General features: G+C 40.4%; 3 protein-coding genes across 3 annotated transcripts in view; 2 read left to right on the forward strand and 1 right to left on the reverse strand.

Moving 5' to 3' along the window:
- arhgef11 (Rho guanine nucleotide exchange factor (GEF) 11) overlaps positions 1-647 on the reverse strand; it is a 41630-nt gene extending 40983 nt beyond the window's left edge. Inside the window, exon 1 of the mRNA XM_080023297.1 lies at positions 596-647. Within this exon, the coding sequence (XP_079879423.1) occupies positions 596-630 (35 nt within the window). The 5' untranslated portion in view covers positions 631-647. The remainder of the gene's footprint in view (positions 1-595) is intronic.
- Positions 648-3629: 2982 nt separating this feature from the next.
- Positions 3630-7287, forward strand: myadma (myeloid associated differentiation marker a). Its single transcript, XM_080023300.1, has 2 exons — positions 3630-3780; positions 5790-7287. Exon 2 carries the CDS (start codon positions 5855-5857, stop codon positions 6701-6703), a length of 849 nt encoding a protein of 282 aa, XP_079879426.1. The 5' UTR covers positions 3630-3780; positions 5790-5854; the 3' UTR covers positions 6704-7287.
- A 1959-nt stretch (positions 7288-9246) lies between these two features.
- LOC307247211 (GTPase IMAP family member 7-like) lies at positions 9247-13672 on the forward strand. Its single transcript, XM_080023299.1, has 2 exons — positions 9247-9312; positions 11001-13672. Exons 1-2 carry the CDS (start codon positions 9306-9308, stop codon positions 11990-11992), a joined length of 999 nt encoding a protein of 332 aa, XP_079879425.1. The 5' UTR covers positions 9247-9305; the 3' UTR covers positions 11993-13672.
- Positions 13673-19051: the final 5379 nt, after the last annotated feature.

A 19051-nucleotide genomic window follows, 5' to 3' on the forward strand; every position in this document is an offset into this window, starting at 1 on the left:
GGACCTATTATGCTCCTTTTTGCACAAGTTACAGAATGTACAATAATGACAGGTTTCCCTGTAATCTCCAGAATTAGAGTATAAACACTAAATTGTGTCCGACAATAATAGTCATCCCAGATTGGGGTCCCAGAGACAGAATCTTATCAAGTGGGGTCCATGGACTGATGCGTCATCACATTGAGAGCCCTTGATGTGAAAAAGATTGAGAACCACAGATTGAAATTATGAAAACTTATATATATTTTTTTTAAGTTTAAAATAAGTCACATTAGCCTTGATATCACAACAAAAATACTTTTTTTTTTTTTTTTAATTAATTTAGACGTCAAAACTGTGTAGGATGACATGGTATTTTGAAAAATGCCACCGAAGGACAATTAGGGATAGCACTGATTCGATTAGAGAATCCTCAATATTAGTTATTTTAGTTTCTCTGTCCCCTTGTTGTCCACCTCCGGAGACAGCGGCGGCCTGCCCGACCTCCCGTTCCTCCGCTGAGCCGTGGAGCCCGACTCCACGCTGGTAACGCCACGTTTCTCTGGCCCGTGGTTGACTCTACATCCCCGAAACGCAGCACGGCTCCGGGACCTACCTGTCCAGTGTGGACGACGGCTGGCGTAGACTCATGTCTGCAGGCCAGGCCGAGCCGCTTCTCTTCTCTCTCTCTCTCTCTCTCTCTCTCTAATTCCGTCTGTCTGGCGTGGAGCTTCCACAGACCTTCTTCTAGCGCTTCTTCTAACGTCGCTGGACCGCCACCGTCATCTCTTTCCTCTCTGTGTTTTTTTTTTTTTTCTTATCAGACGGATGGGTGGGCGGGCGGGGAGGTGCTCTCTGTTGGTTTCAAGACGGATTCTCCAAGGTGTGTGCGTCAGCTCCTGGGGGGCCGGTTCGCCGCCAAGGGGCTCCTGAGGGCGGCCCTCATTATCCCATCCAGCCGGGGGCTCAACTCAAGTGTCAACGGGGAGGTCGCGCCAGTGGATCTTACGCCCACACGTGACCGCGCCACGCCACCACGCACAAGGCTCACAAGGGTACGCTGCTGTGACCCGTACAACCGGAATAAAACCCAGGGTCCATCAGAAACCCCGTCTAGTGGTAAACACGTGGTCGAAAACTGGCTGAAGAAGGGCTCGCTCCCTCAAAAAGGCTTCGATAATGAATGACAGGCGGATGCTTTCCAGGGCCCCGGGGGGTCAACGGCGCCCATGCCGCTCCGGCTCTACGAACCGCCCAACCCCAATTCGCTCAAGACAAATCCACGCAAACAAATTCCTTTCGGGCAAAAAAAAAGGTAAAATAATCAAACTAAATCACAGGGGATGAGTGTCAAATGACCATGACACTTGTTTGGGGGAATACATGAAGTGTGTGAGCCGGTGAGGCAGCTCATCTGGCATCACATCCACACAGATTAAAAACCACCAACAGGTTTGTCTGAGGATTTAACCCCCAGGAGCCACACAGACACTTCTTTCTTAGTTATATTGTTTCGGTTTACATGCCAAATTCTTCTATTTTATAGATATAGCTTAGCTTATTCCTATTGCCTTTCGTTTCAGACGTGGGCTGCGGCAACACTGCGATTTCCCTCCGGTGTTTACTAATGTCTCTCATCTAATCTAATCTAAAATGTGACTGGCAGCCCGGCGAACCTTACACACTGTAAACAACAACTTAACGTGAGCTAGCTAGCATGCTAGCGAGCCACCAGCACTTGCAGGTGACTTTCCCCACCGACTTAACTCATAAATGCTCCCCCTCGACTGATACAGCTCAGCGGTAGCACCCGCGCGACACAACCGCGCAATTACTTGTTTATTTGACGGACAACGGACGGAGTCGGTGTGGCGTCCGTTCTAACTGGCTAACTAGGCCGCGGCGAAGCCCCGACGCCGCGTAGTCGCCCGGGCGGGACTTGGGCGCCGTTGTGTCGGCCTCGCCCCTACGACTCCGTGCCGGCAATGCCCCGGTTGACCGCCGCGCCCAAGCGGGCTGGATAGCGATGCATTAGCGGTCGCCCGGTATCCAGTCCGGTCCCAGGTCGGAGCGAACACCTCCCCGCCTGGTTGTTCTGTTTTGGTGCAATGTCTACCGATACTGGAGGCCGGCGCCGCGGCGTGAGGGCAACGGTGATGCGAGACTCGCGAACGAATCGCCGCGATCGACACTTTTAAAAGACTCGGGAGTCTGGAGCCACTCCGGCACAACAGTGAGCGAAGCGGACGTATTGAACATCACGACTTTCGGCGCCGACGTGTAAGAGGAGTTTATATATATATATATTTTTTTAGATAATTAGGCTGGGGAGATTTTCTGCGATCCGCGGCTCGCATCCTCCCGCCTTCAACGACTCGGTGCTGACGGGGTGAGACGCTTCCCGCGAGAATCGCACTCACAGCCGGAAGCCGACCGACTCCCGTTCGCCGTCGCACCCTCTCGCTCCGCCCGCGCGTCGGATCACACCAAACCGGATCGAATGGGCGCGGATTCGGAAAACGGGACGAACCCTCTTTTTTTTTTTTTTTTTAATTTGTTTTGATTCATTGAGCGATTTATTTATTTATTTACTTATTTTTATTTATATTTATTATTATTTATTCTTTTTTTTACCGAGTGACTCACCAAGAACCGAATCCGGAAAAAAGAGACGAACCGTTCACGACCAGACGCTGCTGATGGCTCGTCTGCATGTGCTCCGCGGCAGCAGACGATGAGCACAACACGACGAGGAGAAGTGCAGTAAAAAAAGTGCACTTAAAATAAGTGTTGTGTGTGTGTGTGTATAAATATAAATATAAATGCAAAGTATTCTTATTTAAACTTACGCGAGCAATGTAGAAAATCAGCAGCGAACAGAACAGCAAACAGGGCCATTTTACGTCCCAATAAACACAGGAGAGTGATCATTGAGTTAAACAGAAAACAAACAAATAACAACAACAACAACAACAACAATAATAATCATAATAATAATCATAATCATAATAATAATTATAACAATTGCAAACAACAAATACACCAGAATGTGGAGAGGAAAAAGGGTAAGTAAAAAAAGTCAATTAATAAAAATGAAAGAAATACACAATGGGAACGCAAGTCATGCTTGTGCATGCCTGTGCAGTACAGTTCAGTTGAATTCATAAAAAAAATAAAGAGTGGAAATGCGTTGAACAGAACTGGAGGCTGGAACAGGGCATCCCAAACTCTCTTATAACTGAGAGTAAACAATCTGGAAAAATAAAATAAAATCAAAAAAAGAGGAAAGAAATTCACCAAGGAAAACATCATTCGTACATGAGTACTGATCTCATGTAAATAACGCATTAAAACCTGCCAAATAAATATATGTTTATATTTATGAAACATAATAATCACAACAATAATAATAATAATAATAATAATAATAATAATAATAATAATAATTCCTCCGGGGACCCCTCGGGGGGGACAAGGACCTCCGTTTGGTTGGGAACCCCCCGCCCACCGGGCTGCAACGCAGTTCGCTTGGAATGAGAGAGATTCGCTGCCAAATTTGGTGATCGCGGGGCGTGGGACGTGGGACGCAGCGCGTTGTGGCGGAGCGGGGGGCCGGGGCCGCGGGCGGGGGCAGGGGCGGTGGCAAAGACGACACACACGGTTTCGTTCCACGAGTTTGAAGCGGGCGGTGGGACGCAACGGCGCTCGTCGGGGGGACTGGGATCGCCAACTTATTCGTGGGAGCGACAGGAGAATGTCCTGCGTGAGAAGTGCGCTCTCCGAGCCGCATCTGGGCCCCTGGTATGTTGGTCTTTTCACGGCAAACTGGATGCTTTTGCTTTTCTGACTTCAAATTCTATATGATATGATCCAGTGTGTAAGCAAACTCTTCCAATGATGTGTTATGTTAAATGTATATATACTGTATTATTATTATATTATTATTATTATTATTATTATTATTATTATTATTATTATTATCATCATTATTATTATCATTGTTATGCTTATGATTGCGATTATTATTATTATTATCATTACCACTATGATGATCAAACCAGAAAGCAGCAGTTTCCTGTGACGCCAACATGAGGCTGCATGTCTAACTCTATGTTTTGCTGGAATTTGCTTCACTCCATCTCACTCATCTTGACTTGAGGGGGGCAAACACAAATGAAACATCTATTATTTATTGTTTTGTTTCGTTCCATTTTATTTTTTCATTTTTTTATTTATTTTTTGTTAAACACACTGGTGGTTAATTGACTGTGCTGGGACCTCACCCCAAAGCAGCTTCCTGTGTTCACAGAGGGAAGTGGCTGTGAGAGGCACCGCTGCTGTGAAATAAACACATCGAAGGCAAGAGCTACAGTGCGTTACGTCCTTCTTTACACTGTGTTCTGTTCCCTCCATCAAACCAAGTCAGACTGGGAAGAGAAGGGGAGCGGGGAGGGTTTTTTAGGAAACAGGACGCAAGATAACACCGATGGTAATGTTCATTATTTTATATTTATTATATTTATTGGAGCTTTTCTTTTCACAAGTCAATATTATGACTTAGCTTTCTCATTATGAAGAGATACTTAAGTCACAATAATGAGAAACTAAGCCTGCATTTTGGTTTATTAAGCCATCATTTTGGCTTTGACATAATCATGAGATATATGAGAAACTGAGACGTACTCTCATTATCATGAGATACAGTGCTTGAGGTTTTTCCATACAACACACATACAACAAAATCATAATAAATATCCACAATACCAACAACGTTGTTTAAACACCTCTGAACCAAGTTAAAAGAGGGGAAATAAGTACTAAAATACAAAAGTCATAGGGAAGAAGCTCATGGTGCATGGCGAAAGCATGGTGTAGGGGCATCGGAGTCCACATCTGACCTGGGCAGTGGGGAGCAGAATGGGAAATAAATAAATACATAGATAAATAGATGTTAACACATTTTATTTAATTAAATGAACAATCTAGACTATAGGAGACATTTAAACATTTAACAGTCTCTGGATGTAGATGTGTGAGCCTTTGTGAGTCAAGTGTTACTTTAATATCTTATTTTATTTATATGGTATTTTATTGTATTTTTTTATATTATATTATTCTATTTTATTTTTATTTAGATTTACTTTATTTTATTTTATTAAGATTTATTTATTTTATTTTAATTCGATTTAATTCGATTTTATTTTATTTTGTTTAAATGGCTCATCCTCCAGTACTGTACCAGGGACTTTCCCATCTCCCATAAACCAGTTTGGGGATGCGAATCCACTGCTCAGCACAGAAGGACCAAACCAGTCAACACCACTTGATACAACTGAAATTTGGTCTTTTTTTTTTTTACAAGCTACAATAAGTGAAATAGCAAATAAAGGTAATGATCTTGTGTCATTGCCATCTCGATGACTGAATAGGACACTTGGATGATGTTCAGGGTCTTGGAGTGATCTTTCCACAATCAAAGTCATTGATTACTATTGAGTTTGGCTTAATGTGACTCAAATGTTTCAAACTCATTTCATGACTAGTATGCCTGATGAATGATTGCTTTTTTTTTGTCGGCTGATTATTCAATTGTTTCACCCCAAAACTTAATTGACTAACAATTACAAATTTTCGCACACTTTCATTGGTCCACAGGTACTGTTTTACTCACAAGGTCATCAACGAAACCAAACTGCCAACGGCCCCCGGGGCCAACGAAGAGAAAGTGTTCCATGAAAGAAAATAAATAATAATAATAATAATAATGGGTTTATCTCATCACAGTCTGTGTTTTTCATTTTAATCTGCAGAGTAACCCAACCAGACGTCCGTTTTCGGCCAATCCTCACCGCACGTTTGGCTGTGACATCCCATCATGCCGTTGATTTTCCTGCCCACCTCCCAGGTGCTCTGGGTGCGAATGGCAGCGCTGGTGTTCAGCTGCGTGGCGTTCAGCGTGGCCGCGCACGGCGCCGCGCTCCCCCGCGGCGGCATGGCCGACTGGTGCATCTTCTGCTGGGCGTTCAGCTTCGCCGCCACCCTGCTGGTCCTCCTGGCCGAGCAGTTCGGCCTCCAGGCCCGAGCTCCCGTCTCCTGGTCCAATTTCCCCATCACCGTGGCCTGCTACGCCGCCCTGCTCTGCCTCTCGGCCTCCGTCATCTTCCCGCTCTGGTTCCTCCGGGAGCAGCGGAGCGGCGAGTTCCGCGACTACCGCATCGCCTCCACGGTGTTCTCCTGCCTGGCGACCGTGGCCTACCTGGGGGAGGTCTGCCTGACCAAGGCCCGGCCCGGCGAGGTGGCCGGCTACATGGCCACGACTCCCGGTCTCCTTAAGGTGTGCCAGACCTCCGTGGCCTGCGTGATCTTCATCCTGGTCAGCGACCCGGTGGTGTACCACCGCCACCCGGCGCTGGAGTGGTGCATGGCGGTGTACTGCATCTGCTTCATCCTCTCCATGGCGGTGGTGGTGCTGTGCGTGGGCGAGTGCACCGGCTGCCTCCCCTTCCCCTTCTCCAGGTTCCTGTCGGCGTACGGCCTCCTGGCGGTCATCATGTACCTGACGGCCACCATCCTCTGGCCGGTGTTCCAGTTCGACAAGCGCTCCCACGGTGGCGGCCAGAGGACCCCCAAAGTTATCGCCGCGGCCGTGATGACAGGGTTCAACTTCCTGCTCTACCTCGCCGACCTGGCCTACTCCGCCCGGCTGGTGTTCGTCAGCGCTTGAGGGAGGGAGGGGACGCCGGGACAAAACGAAATGCACGAGGAGGTGACGACTCAGCGAGAGTTATTATTATTATTTAGAGTTGCTTGGAGTTGTTATTAGCGTATAAAGTATTTGATTGGGTGATTTCTAAAGCCCCCTATGACACGTTGGAGGGTGGGGGTAGGCGAGGGCGGAGCAGGGGGAGGTCTCAACAACCACACACAATGACTGGACATTTCGACGTTTTCCTACGCCTCTTCATCGTGGTCTCAGGGGGGGGGGGGGGCACGACGGGCCGACGGCGACCGGCCGGCCGTGTCCCCCGAACCCCCCCCCCCCCCAAAAAAATAAAGACAAAAACAACCTCAAAGGGAAAGAGAAGAACCTCTGCGGAGGGGACGGCGAATAAGGATCCCGGCGTCCAGGAGGCCCAGACAAAACGGGGGGGCGACGGAGGTGGGGAGGGAAAAAGCTGCTCCGGTGTTTCCTGGGCGGCGCTGCGCCCGGTTGGTGTCGTAACATGTTGTAGCGTCGTTATCGGGACATTCCTCAAGCGCCAAATAAGTCAGAGATGGAAAAAAAAATGTAGAAATGCAAAAGACGGCGAATGCTTGCTTGCCACTGCTGGCTCCTGTATAAACTGATGGTAAACAAGGTTGTGTTCCTCTCATTTGTCTTAGGAAGTGAACGTGTTCTGGACGGGGGCAGGACAGCCTTTTATTTTTAAAATATGAACGATGCGTTTAAATTGAACTGAATATTAACTGAATAGCGCCAACCCCCATGGCGGTGCAACATGGCGGCCTCCGTGAAGCGTACCCGCTCCCAATGTAGATAGTAACGTGTCATTCTAAGGCACCGTCAACATAAAAAGATTGTTATTTTCATGGGATTAAACACAAATTAAAACATTCTTATTATATAATATTATGGAATATTATGAACTCCATTTTTGCCACGTCCATACTGTTAATTGTACACACTGCACCTTAAATGGAAATAAAAACGTGTGATAAATAGCTACATGATAATAATAATTATAATAATATTATTTTTTATTATTATTACTATTATTATTATTATTAATATTATTATTATTGTGGTCGTATTATTATTCAAAGTTACTTCAATGAAGTAATGTATTTTCAAATAATAAGGGAAAGGACAAATACTGATGAAAGTGGGGGCGTGGCTCAAATATTTTTCCTAATAAATCTCTAGTCGTCGTCGCCCCCCCCACGCGCACACACACACACATAAGGTTTTTTTTGAGTCATTTCCCAAGAAACCATTAGTCCTCTAGCAGACAGACAGACGGACGGACGGACGGACAGACAGACAGATGGATAGAGAGACAGACAGACAGACAGAGAGATAGACGGATGGACGGACGGACGGAGGGAGGGACAGACAGACAGACAGACAGACAGACAAACAGACAAATAGATAGATAGATAGATACATAGATAGATAGATAGACAGACAGACAGACAGATAGACAGAGAGACAGACAGATAGACAGACAGACAGATAGACAGACAGACAGCATTACAGACAGACAGATAGCTAGACGGATAGATAGATAGACAGACGGACGGATGGACGGACAGACAGACAGCGCATCGCCTGACTGACAGACAGACAGACAGACAGACAGACAGACAGACAGACAGACAGACAGACAGAGATGTAAAATGATGCAAACTTTTTCTAATAATAATGGGTCATCACGATAACCCCCGTTTCTTTGGACTTTGCATGTGACCGTACAGGGTCTGTGGAGGTAAGTTAAGGTAAGTTTCATTTAGGAGGATTTAAATGTATATTCAATACAACACAGACAAGTGATTCTATGACATCATTATAGAAGCCAGAATCGCGATTGTGGCGGCGCCCCTTGCGGTCGCCTGCGCGAGCACCTCGAGTCGATTACACACATTTTAGTATTGTTTAGTATTTTTAGAGCTTATAGAGCTTGTTGTGCGTAATCACCGGGTGTCATGACATCTCACTGCATATATGTATGACCGTATGTATATGTATGTGACAAATAACCTCTTGAACTTGAACTTGAACTCGACGCAGCCACCGGCTGGAACGGACAAATTGCTTGATGTGTTCAAGGGCAGCTCGGAAATCGGTCACCCGGTGTGTCGCCACGACCCTGCTCAGTTTGCTCTGCCGCTTTCAAATCTGTGGACGCGTGTGTTTGTTCGGCGGCTTATGACACGTACAAGACGCCAGACGTATTGTGCCGCAACATCAACACTCCGAAGTTCTTCAGGGCGAAGTATTTTCAAATAGAGCCGTGTGCTCAAATATACACATTTTACCAATGGCCAAAGCAAAATCGTCGTCCGCCGTTAACCGTGTGCGCCGTCTCCGCGACATCAAGTCGGTCAAACTCCGACCTAAATGTATATGTATGTGACAAATAAAATCAATTAAAAAAAAATCTTGAATAAATGGCAGTTTTCTTTGCGCGTCTGTCGGTAGGAGGTTGGATTTATCCGAGTTCCGGTGCCGCCGGAGCTCAGCAGTTGAAACCGAAAGTAAATAGCCGACAAAGCGTCAAGAAACGACGTCATTTACCTCCCGATTAACTCTGCTCGGCGAGGACGACATGGACGGTGCGTGTATTCATGTCTTTAGTCACTTTATTCGCTTTATCCAATTCAGTTCGACGCGTTTTTAATTAGATCGGAACGTGTACTGTTATAGTCGGTAAAGTCAACAGGGTGGGGTTTGGACCTTGAGCTTTGGAGTTTGGAGTTTTGGGTTTGGAGCTTTGGGGTTTGGAGTTTGGAGTTGTGTGGTTTGGAGTTTTGGGGTTTGGACTTTGGGATTTGGAGTTTGGGGTTTGGAGCTTTGGGGTTTGGAGTTTGGAGTGACTTTTCATTTACATTATTATTATTATGAAGCCACCTACTGGGCGAAAACACCAACCAAAGCCTACTACACTAAACAAGTCAAAATTAAAAACCTACTGTACTAAACAAATTAATGTTTAAAAGCCTACTGTACTAAACACCTACATGTTAAAAAACCTACCGTACTAAACAAATTAATGTTTAACAGTCTACTGTACTAAACAAATTAATGTTTAAAAGCCTACTGTACTAAACACCTACATGTTAAAAAACCTACCGTACTAAACAAATTAATGTTTAAAAGTCTACTGTACTAAACAAATTAATGTTTAAAAGCCTACTGTACTAAACACCTACATGTTAAAAAACCTACCGTACTAAACAAATTAATGTTTAAAAGTCTACTGTACTAAACAAATTAATGTTTAAAAGCCTACTGTACTAAACACCTACATGTTAAAAAACCTACCGTACTAAACAAATTAATGTTTAAAAGTCTACTGTACTAAACAAATTAATGTTTAAAAGCCTACTGTACTAAACACCTACATGTTAAAAAACCTACCGTACTAAACAAATTAATGTTTAAAAGTCTACTGTACTAAACAAATTAATGTTTAAAAGTCTACTGTACTAAACAAATTAATGTTTAAAAGTCTACTATACTAAACAAATGAATGTTTAAAAGCCTACTGTACTAAACACCTCAATGTTAAAAAACCTACCGTACTAAACAAATTAATGTTTAAAAGTCTACTGTAATAAACAAACCAATGTTAAAAAGTCCACTGTACTAAACAAGTCAATATTAAAAATTGTACTGTACTACACAAATCAATGTTCAAAAGTTTACTGTAATAAAGAAATCTATGTTAAAAAGCCTACTGTACTAAACAAATTAATGTTAAAAAGCCTACTGTACTCAACAAATTAATGTTTAAAAGCCTACTGTATGACACAAATCAATGTTAAAAAGCCTACTGTACTAAACAAATTAATGTTTAAAAGCCTACTGTATGACACAAATCAATGTTAAAAAGCCTACTGTACTAAACAAAACTACATAAAAAAGCCTACTGTATAAAACAAATCAATGTTAAAAAGCCTACTGTAATAAACAAGTCAATATCCAAAAGTATTGTAATAAATACCTCAATGTTAAAAAATCTACTGTAATAACCAAATCCATGTTAAAAAGTCTACTGTAATAAACAAATCTATGTTTAAAGGCCTACTGTACTAAACAGATCAATGTCAATTTTATATATATATATATATATATATATATTCAATATATATATATATATTCATACGTTGGGGAAATGAATATATATATTGTGTGTATATATATATATATATATATATATATATTCATTATATATTCAATGACAATTATATATTCATAATATATTCAGTGATGGTAAATGTCAATTCTCTTGCATTGGCAGTGTCGAGGAGGATCGTCCTCATCGGGAAAACTGGATCTGGGAAAAGCAGCGTGGGAAACACCATCCTGAGAGACGCGGCGTTTGAGAAGAACCACTCCGCCAACTCCCAGCCCGCAGTCTGCCGGGCGGAGACGCGCGTCGTCCGCGGCGCCGACCTGACGCTCATCGACACGCCGGGCGTCTTCGACACCTCCCTGCCGGACCATGAGCTGAGGCGGGAGCTGGCGCAGTGCGTGGTGGAGGGCGCTCCGGGTCCGCACGCCTTCCTCATCGTGCTGAAGGTGGAGAGGTTCACCGCCCAGGAGGAGGACGTGGTCGCCGCCATCCTCCGGTGCTTCTCGCCGGAGGCGCTGAGGTACGCCGTGGTGCTGTTCACGCACGGCGACCAGCTCCCCGAAGAGACGACCATCCGGCAGTTTGTGTGCCACAGCCAAGGCCTGGTGGAGCTGGTGGAGAAGTGCAGCGGCCGCTGCCACGTCGTCGACAACAGGTACTGGAACGACGGGTGGCACGCCTACAGGAGCAACAAGGTCCAGGTGGAGGAGCTGCTCGACACCATCGAGCAGATCGTTCTGGAAAACAACGGCGGTTTCTACACCAGCGACCTTCTGCAGCTGTGGGAGAGCGAAACGGTAGCGGGGAAGAGCTCCACCCGCAGCTGCATCTTCCTGCGGTTGGCCGCCGTCACGGTAGGAGGACTGGCCGGCGCCCTGGTCGGCCTGGCCCAGTTTATGGAAATCGGCCTCTTGATTTTGCACAGGACGTCGAATTTCACACAGCTGGAGACGGCGTACGGGACGGGGAAGGTGCTGGCGATAGGCTCGGGGTGCTCCGCGTTGATGGGGGCGCTGATCGGAGGCTGCATCGGGTACGGCGCCTCCGAAGGTGCCGGCACCACCCGGGAGGCGGCCAGAAGGGCCACGGCCGCCGTGTGGAATTCAGCCGAGGCAGCTGTCAAAAAGACTATGCTGTTTTTCGGGCGAAATGCATAAAAGCCGTTAGAGATGGGAGATCCGTTACGTCAGTCTTTACCAAACTGTGGTCCACGTTCCGTTAGCACGAAGCCGGGAACCTTTTTCACGGTCGGGGCCCATATAGACATTCATCACAATACTCAGTGGCCGTCAGCTACATTGCAAACAGTTACAAATCTCTGAAAGGTAACGTCCCCCAAGATGACGGGTTAATACGGTGGGGAAAAGAGTGAGAACGGGGGCCCCCTACCTGTGTTGGGCTTCGGCTCCCAAATCACCGCATCCGCCCCTGATATTATTATCTTGAATTATTCAATTATTGTGCTTTCTGGGAAATCGGGCGGGGCCTCACGGAATTCAAAGGCCGGGAATTCCCCATCCCAGCTTTAGTTTTGCGCTACCACCCTCTAGTGGGGGTATGAGGTTTTATGTGCAGAAAAAAAAAAGAAAATCTATTGAAATTGGAATAATTCATTCATGCCCCAAAACCCTAAAACCCGACTGACTGAGCTGTCTCTTTAGTGTAACGTTTATATTCCGGCGCGAAGGAGTCGTATGAATGAGGTTGATTTGTCATAAAATGGCCCCCCAAAAGGTCAGCCCTCCGTCGCCTACCTCCTTTGTTTCACGCGCATGTTCACCCGGAGGGAAGCACCGGGACGCACGCAACCGCGAAGGGTTTGCAGCTGTGATAAAACTTGAAACTCTGGCTTTTAAATTACGTAAAATTAAAAAATATATTTAATTAAAGGCTCCTAGAGAAATGGCTCTCGAGCAGCCCCCTGAGCCGAGCAGTCTGTTTCTCAGGGAGCCAGAGGACGCGGGGTCAGTTCGGCGTCACGGATCCGTGCCTGTTCAAGACAAGGTCAACTCTGTGACGGCGAGGGACAACCAGGTGTTGTTCCTGCTCCTGCTGCCGAAGAGCAACGACGGCAGCGGCAGGAGTCCCAAGGTTGGCCGCCGGCGCCGAGATGCGCGCGTGGGAATTAACACTGTGCTGAAATAAAGGTTATATAGAGGTTATGTTCTACATTATGTGTGCGCATATACCACTATGTTTATGTGATGACATCGATTTAGATATATTTTTACATCATATTGTTACAAGGGCAATCCAGATTGATGGACCCGAAACAAGAAGAGGGGATCAATAACATTCCAAATAATGCCATTTGCCTCAAACTCTTAAGTAAATAATATGGAAATGCCTGTGAGAGATGTTTACGTTGAACGTCTGCTTTTTAAAGGCATAATGACATTTGAATTTTTATGACATAATTCCGCAGTTTCTTGGTTGTCTTGTATCCATGGAGGCTGTGTGACGAAGGATCTCAGACGTCGTGGTTTTGTTTTTAACCCTTCCTGTGCGGTAAATCAAAGCGTGTACTTTTTACCTGGCACATTTTCTCAGCCTTTCCTTGTGGCTCCTAGGGGCCTTCGAAGGAATCGCAGCGGGTCAAATAACCATTTCGATTTTTTCATTTTTAATTCCCCACATAATGCGTCTGTACTCAACCTCGCCCGTGGGGAGGTCGCTCACCAAGGATGAGGTTGGACGTGGCTTTTTTTGTTTTGCTTTTCCTCAGTCGGCCATGACGGAGTTTAGGATCCACTGCCGCACTTGATGCTCTTATGCTTTATGGACGTATGCTGTATGTACCACCTTTTATTTGTATGGGGCATTCCCAAGATTTAATAAAAAAAGGGAAAATGAACTTCACGCTGTGCATTATTCGAATTATTATTATTATTATTATTATTATATACTTTATAAAATATCTATGTCTGTCTGTCTGTCTGTCTGTCTGTCTGTCTGTCTGTCTGTCTGTCTGTCCATCTATCTATCTATCTATCTATCTATCTATCTATCTATCTATCTATCTATCTATCTATCTATCTATCTATCTATCTATCTATCTATCTATCTATCTATCTATCTATCTGTCTGTCTGTCTGTCTGTCTGTCTGTCTGTCTGTCTGTCTGTCTGTCTGTCTGTCTGTCTGTCTGTCTGTCTGTCTGTCTGTCTGTGTCTCTCTCTCTCTCTCTCTCTCTCTCTCTCTCTCTGTACTACACAAATCAATTGGTCATCATTCTCCTCTCAGATCAGGATCTCTCCAGGCTCAAGGCTGATGATACCTGTCTCACACACCAGAGGAATTCACTGCTTGTGATGGCAAAGTCCCTACAACTGTTTTTCAGGGGGTTTTGCTTTGTGTTTTGGCAGAGAATGCTCAGCTTCGGGTTCTTTTGCTTGGCTTTCCTGAACCCGAACATGACACTGACACTCCACAGAGGTGGACGTGGATGTGTTCAATTTCACATGAATAAAAGTAAATTAGAAATAGTTCTACGCTGTCATGGAACTATTTATCTTAGTGGAAGCTCTTAAACTATAAATACCAGTTATAAAATAATTTCAAATCAATTAATCATTTTAAACATATTGTTTTATTAAGTGAGCGGCCGTGTAATCATCAGGATAATGTACAGCCAGCCAGTCATTATCACAAAATAACGCCCTTCTTACTGATACTGGACCCTGATCACCATTTCAGGGGTTATTTTGCAAAAACGACCCTACATACAACATTATTATACCTTACATACAACATTATTATACCTTACATACAACATTATTATCCCTTACATACAACATTATTATACCTTACATACAACATTATTATACCTTACATACAACATTATTATACCTTACATACAACATTATTATCCCTTACATACAACATTATTATACCTTACATACAACATTATTATACCTTACATACAACATTATTATACCTTACCTACAACATTATTATGCCTTACATACAACATTATTATCCCTTACATACAACATTATTATCCCTTACATACAACATTATTATACCTTACATACAACATTATTATACCTTACCTACAACATTATTATACCTTACCTACAACATTATTATACCTTACATACAACATTATTATACCTTACATACAACATTATTATACCTTACATACAACATTATTATCCCTTACATACAACATTATTATACCTTACATACAACATTATTATACCTTACATACAACATTATTATACCTTACCTACAACATTATTATGCCTTACATACAACATTATTATCCCTTACATACAACATTATTATCCCTTACATACAACATTATTATACCTTACATACAACATTATTATCCCTTACATACAACATTATTATCCCTTACATACAACATTATTATACCTTACATACATTATTATCCCTTACCTACAACATTATTATACCTTACATACAACATTATTATCACTTACATACAACATTATTATACCTTACATACAACATTATTATCCCTTACCTACAACATTATTATCACTTACATACAACATTATTATCACTTACATACAACATTATTATCCCTTACATACAACATTATTATACCTTACATACAACATTATTATACCTTACATACAACATTATTATCACTTACATACAACATTATTATACCTTACATACAACATTATTATCCCTTACATAAAACATTATTATACCTTACATACAACATTATTATACCTTACATACAACATTATTATACCTTACATACAACATTATTATCCCTTAGCTACAACATTATTATACCTTACATACAACATTATTATACCTTACATACAACATTATTATCACTTACATACAACATTATTATCCCTTACCTACAACATTATTATACCTTACATACAACATTATTATACCTTACATACAACATTATTATCACTTACATACAACATTATTATACCTTACCTACAACATTATTATCACTTACCTACAACATTATTATCACTTACATACAACATTATAATCACTTACATACAACATTATTATCCCTTACATACAACATTATTATCCCTTACATACAACATTATTATACCTTACATACAACATTATTATACCTTACATACAACATTATTATACCTTACATACAACATTATTATCCCTTACATACAACATTATTATACCTTACATACAACATTATTATGCCTTACATACTACATTATTATACCTTACATACAACATTGTTATCCCTTAGCTACAACATTATTATACCTTACATACAACATTATTATCACTTACATACAACATTATTATCACTTACATACAACATTATTATCCCTTACCTACAACATTATTATCACTTACATACAACATTATTATCACTTACATACAACATTATTATCACTTACATACAACATTATTATCACTTACATACAACATTATTATCCCTTACCTACAACATTATTATCACTTACATACAACATTATTATCACTTACATACAACATTATTATCCCTTAGCTACAACATTATTATCCCTTAGCTACAACATTATTATACCTTACATACAACATTATTATACCTTACATACAACATTATTATCCCTTACATACAACATTATTATCCCTTAGCTACAACATTATTATACCTTACATACAACATTATTATCCCTTAGCTACAACATTATTATCCCTTAGCTACAACATTATTATACCTTACATACAACATTATTATACCTTACATACAACATTATTATCCCTTACATACAACATTATTATCCCTTACCTACAACATTATTATCACTTACATACAAAATTATTATCACTTACATACAACATTATTATACCTTACATACAACATTATTATACCTTACATACAACATTATTATCCCTTACCTACAACATTATTATCACTTACATACAACATTATTATACCTTACATACAACATTATTATCCCTTACATACAACATTATTATACCTTACCTACAACATTATTATCACTTACATACAACATTATTATCACTTACATACAACATTATTATACCTTACATACAACATTATTATACCTTACCTACAACATTATTATACCTTACATACAACATTATTATACCTTACATACAACATTATTATACCTTACCTACAACATTATTATACCTTACCTACAACATTATTATACCTTACATACAACATTATTATCCCTTACATACAACATTATTATACCTTACATACAACATTATTATGCCTTACGTACAACATTATTATCCCTTACATACAACATTATTATACCTTACATACAACATTATTATCCCTTACATACAACATTATTATACCTTACATACAACATTATTATCCCTTACATACAACATTATTATACCTTACATACAACATTATTATCCCTTACATACAACATTATTATCCCTTTCATACAACATTATTATCCCTTACATACAACATTATTATACCTTACCTACAACATTATTATCACTTACATACAACATTATTATCACTTACATACAACATTATTATACCTTACATACAACATTATTATACCTTACCTACAACATTATTATACCTTACATACAACATTATTATACCTTACATACAACATTATTATACCTTACCTACAACATTATTATACCTTACCTACAACATTATTATACCTTACATACAACATTATTATCCCTTACATACAACATTATTATACCTTACATACAACATTATTATACCTTACATACAACATTATTATCCCTTACATACAACATTATTATACCTTACATACAACATTATTATCCCTTACATACAACATTATTATACCTTACATACAACATTATTATCCCTTACATACAACATTATTATCCCTTACATACAACATTATTATCCCTTTCATACAACATTATTATCACTTACATACAACATTATTATCCCTTACATACAACATTATTATACCTTACATACAACATTATTATCCCTTACATACAACATTATTATCCTTTACATACAACATTATTATCCCTTACATACAACATTATTATACCTTACATACAACATTATAATCCCTTACATACAACATTATTATACCTTACATCGAACATTATTATCCCTTACATACAACATTATTATACCTTACATACAACATTATTATCCCTTAGCTACAACATTATTATACCTTACATACAACATTATTATCCCTTACATACAACATTATTATCCCTTACATACAACATTATTATCACTTACATACAACATTATTATCCCTTACATACAACATTATTATACCTTACCTACAACATTATTATCACTTACATACAACATTATTATCCCTTAGCTACAACATTATTATACCTTACATACAACATTATTATACCTTACATACAACATTATTATCACTTACCTACAACATTATTATCACTTACCTACAACATTATTATCACTTACATACAACATTATAATCACTTACATACAACATTATTATACCTTACATACAACATTATTATCCCTTACATACAACATTATTATACCTTACATACAACATTATTATCCCTTAGCTACAACATTATTATACCTTACATACAACATTATTATACCTTACATACAACATTATTATACCTTACATACAACATTATTATCCCTTACATACAACATTATTATACCTTACATACAACATTATTATGCCTTACATACAACATTATTATACCTTACATACAACATTATTATCCCTTAGCTACAACATTATTATACCTTACATACAACATTATTATCACTTACATACAACATTATTATCACTTACATACAACATTATTATCCCTTACCTACAACATTATTATCACTTACATACAACATTATTATACCTTACATACAACATTATTATCCCTTAGCTCCAACATTATTATCCCTTAGCTACAACATTATTATACCTTACATACAACATTATTATACCTTACATACAACATTATTATCCCTTACATACAACATTATTATCCCTTAGCTACAACATTATTATACCTTACATACAACATTATTATCACTTACATACAACATTATTATCCCTTACCTACAACATTATTATCACTTACATACAACATTATTATCACTTACATACAACATTATTATACCTTACATACAACATTATTATACCTTACATACAACATTATTATCCCTTACCTACAACATTATTATCACTTACATACAACATTATTATCCCTTACATAAAACATTATTATACCTTACCTACAACATTATTATCACTTACATACAACATT

This window comes from Zeus faber (genome assembly GCF_960531495.2).
Source record: "Zeus faber genome assembly, chromosome: 22".
Classification (NCBI taxonomy): Eukaryota; Metazoa; Chordata; class Actinopteri; order Zeiformes; family Zeidae; genus Zeus; species Zeus faber.

Excerpts from the sequence above, each read along its gene's own strand:
- myadma (XM_080023300.1), top strand. The coding sequence starts at position 5,855 with ATGCCGTTGATTTTCCTGCCCACCTCCCAGGTGCTCTGGGTGCGAATG.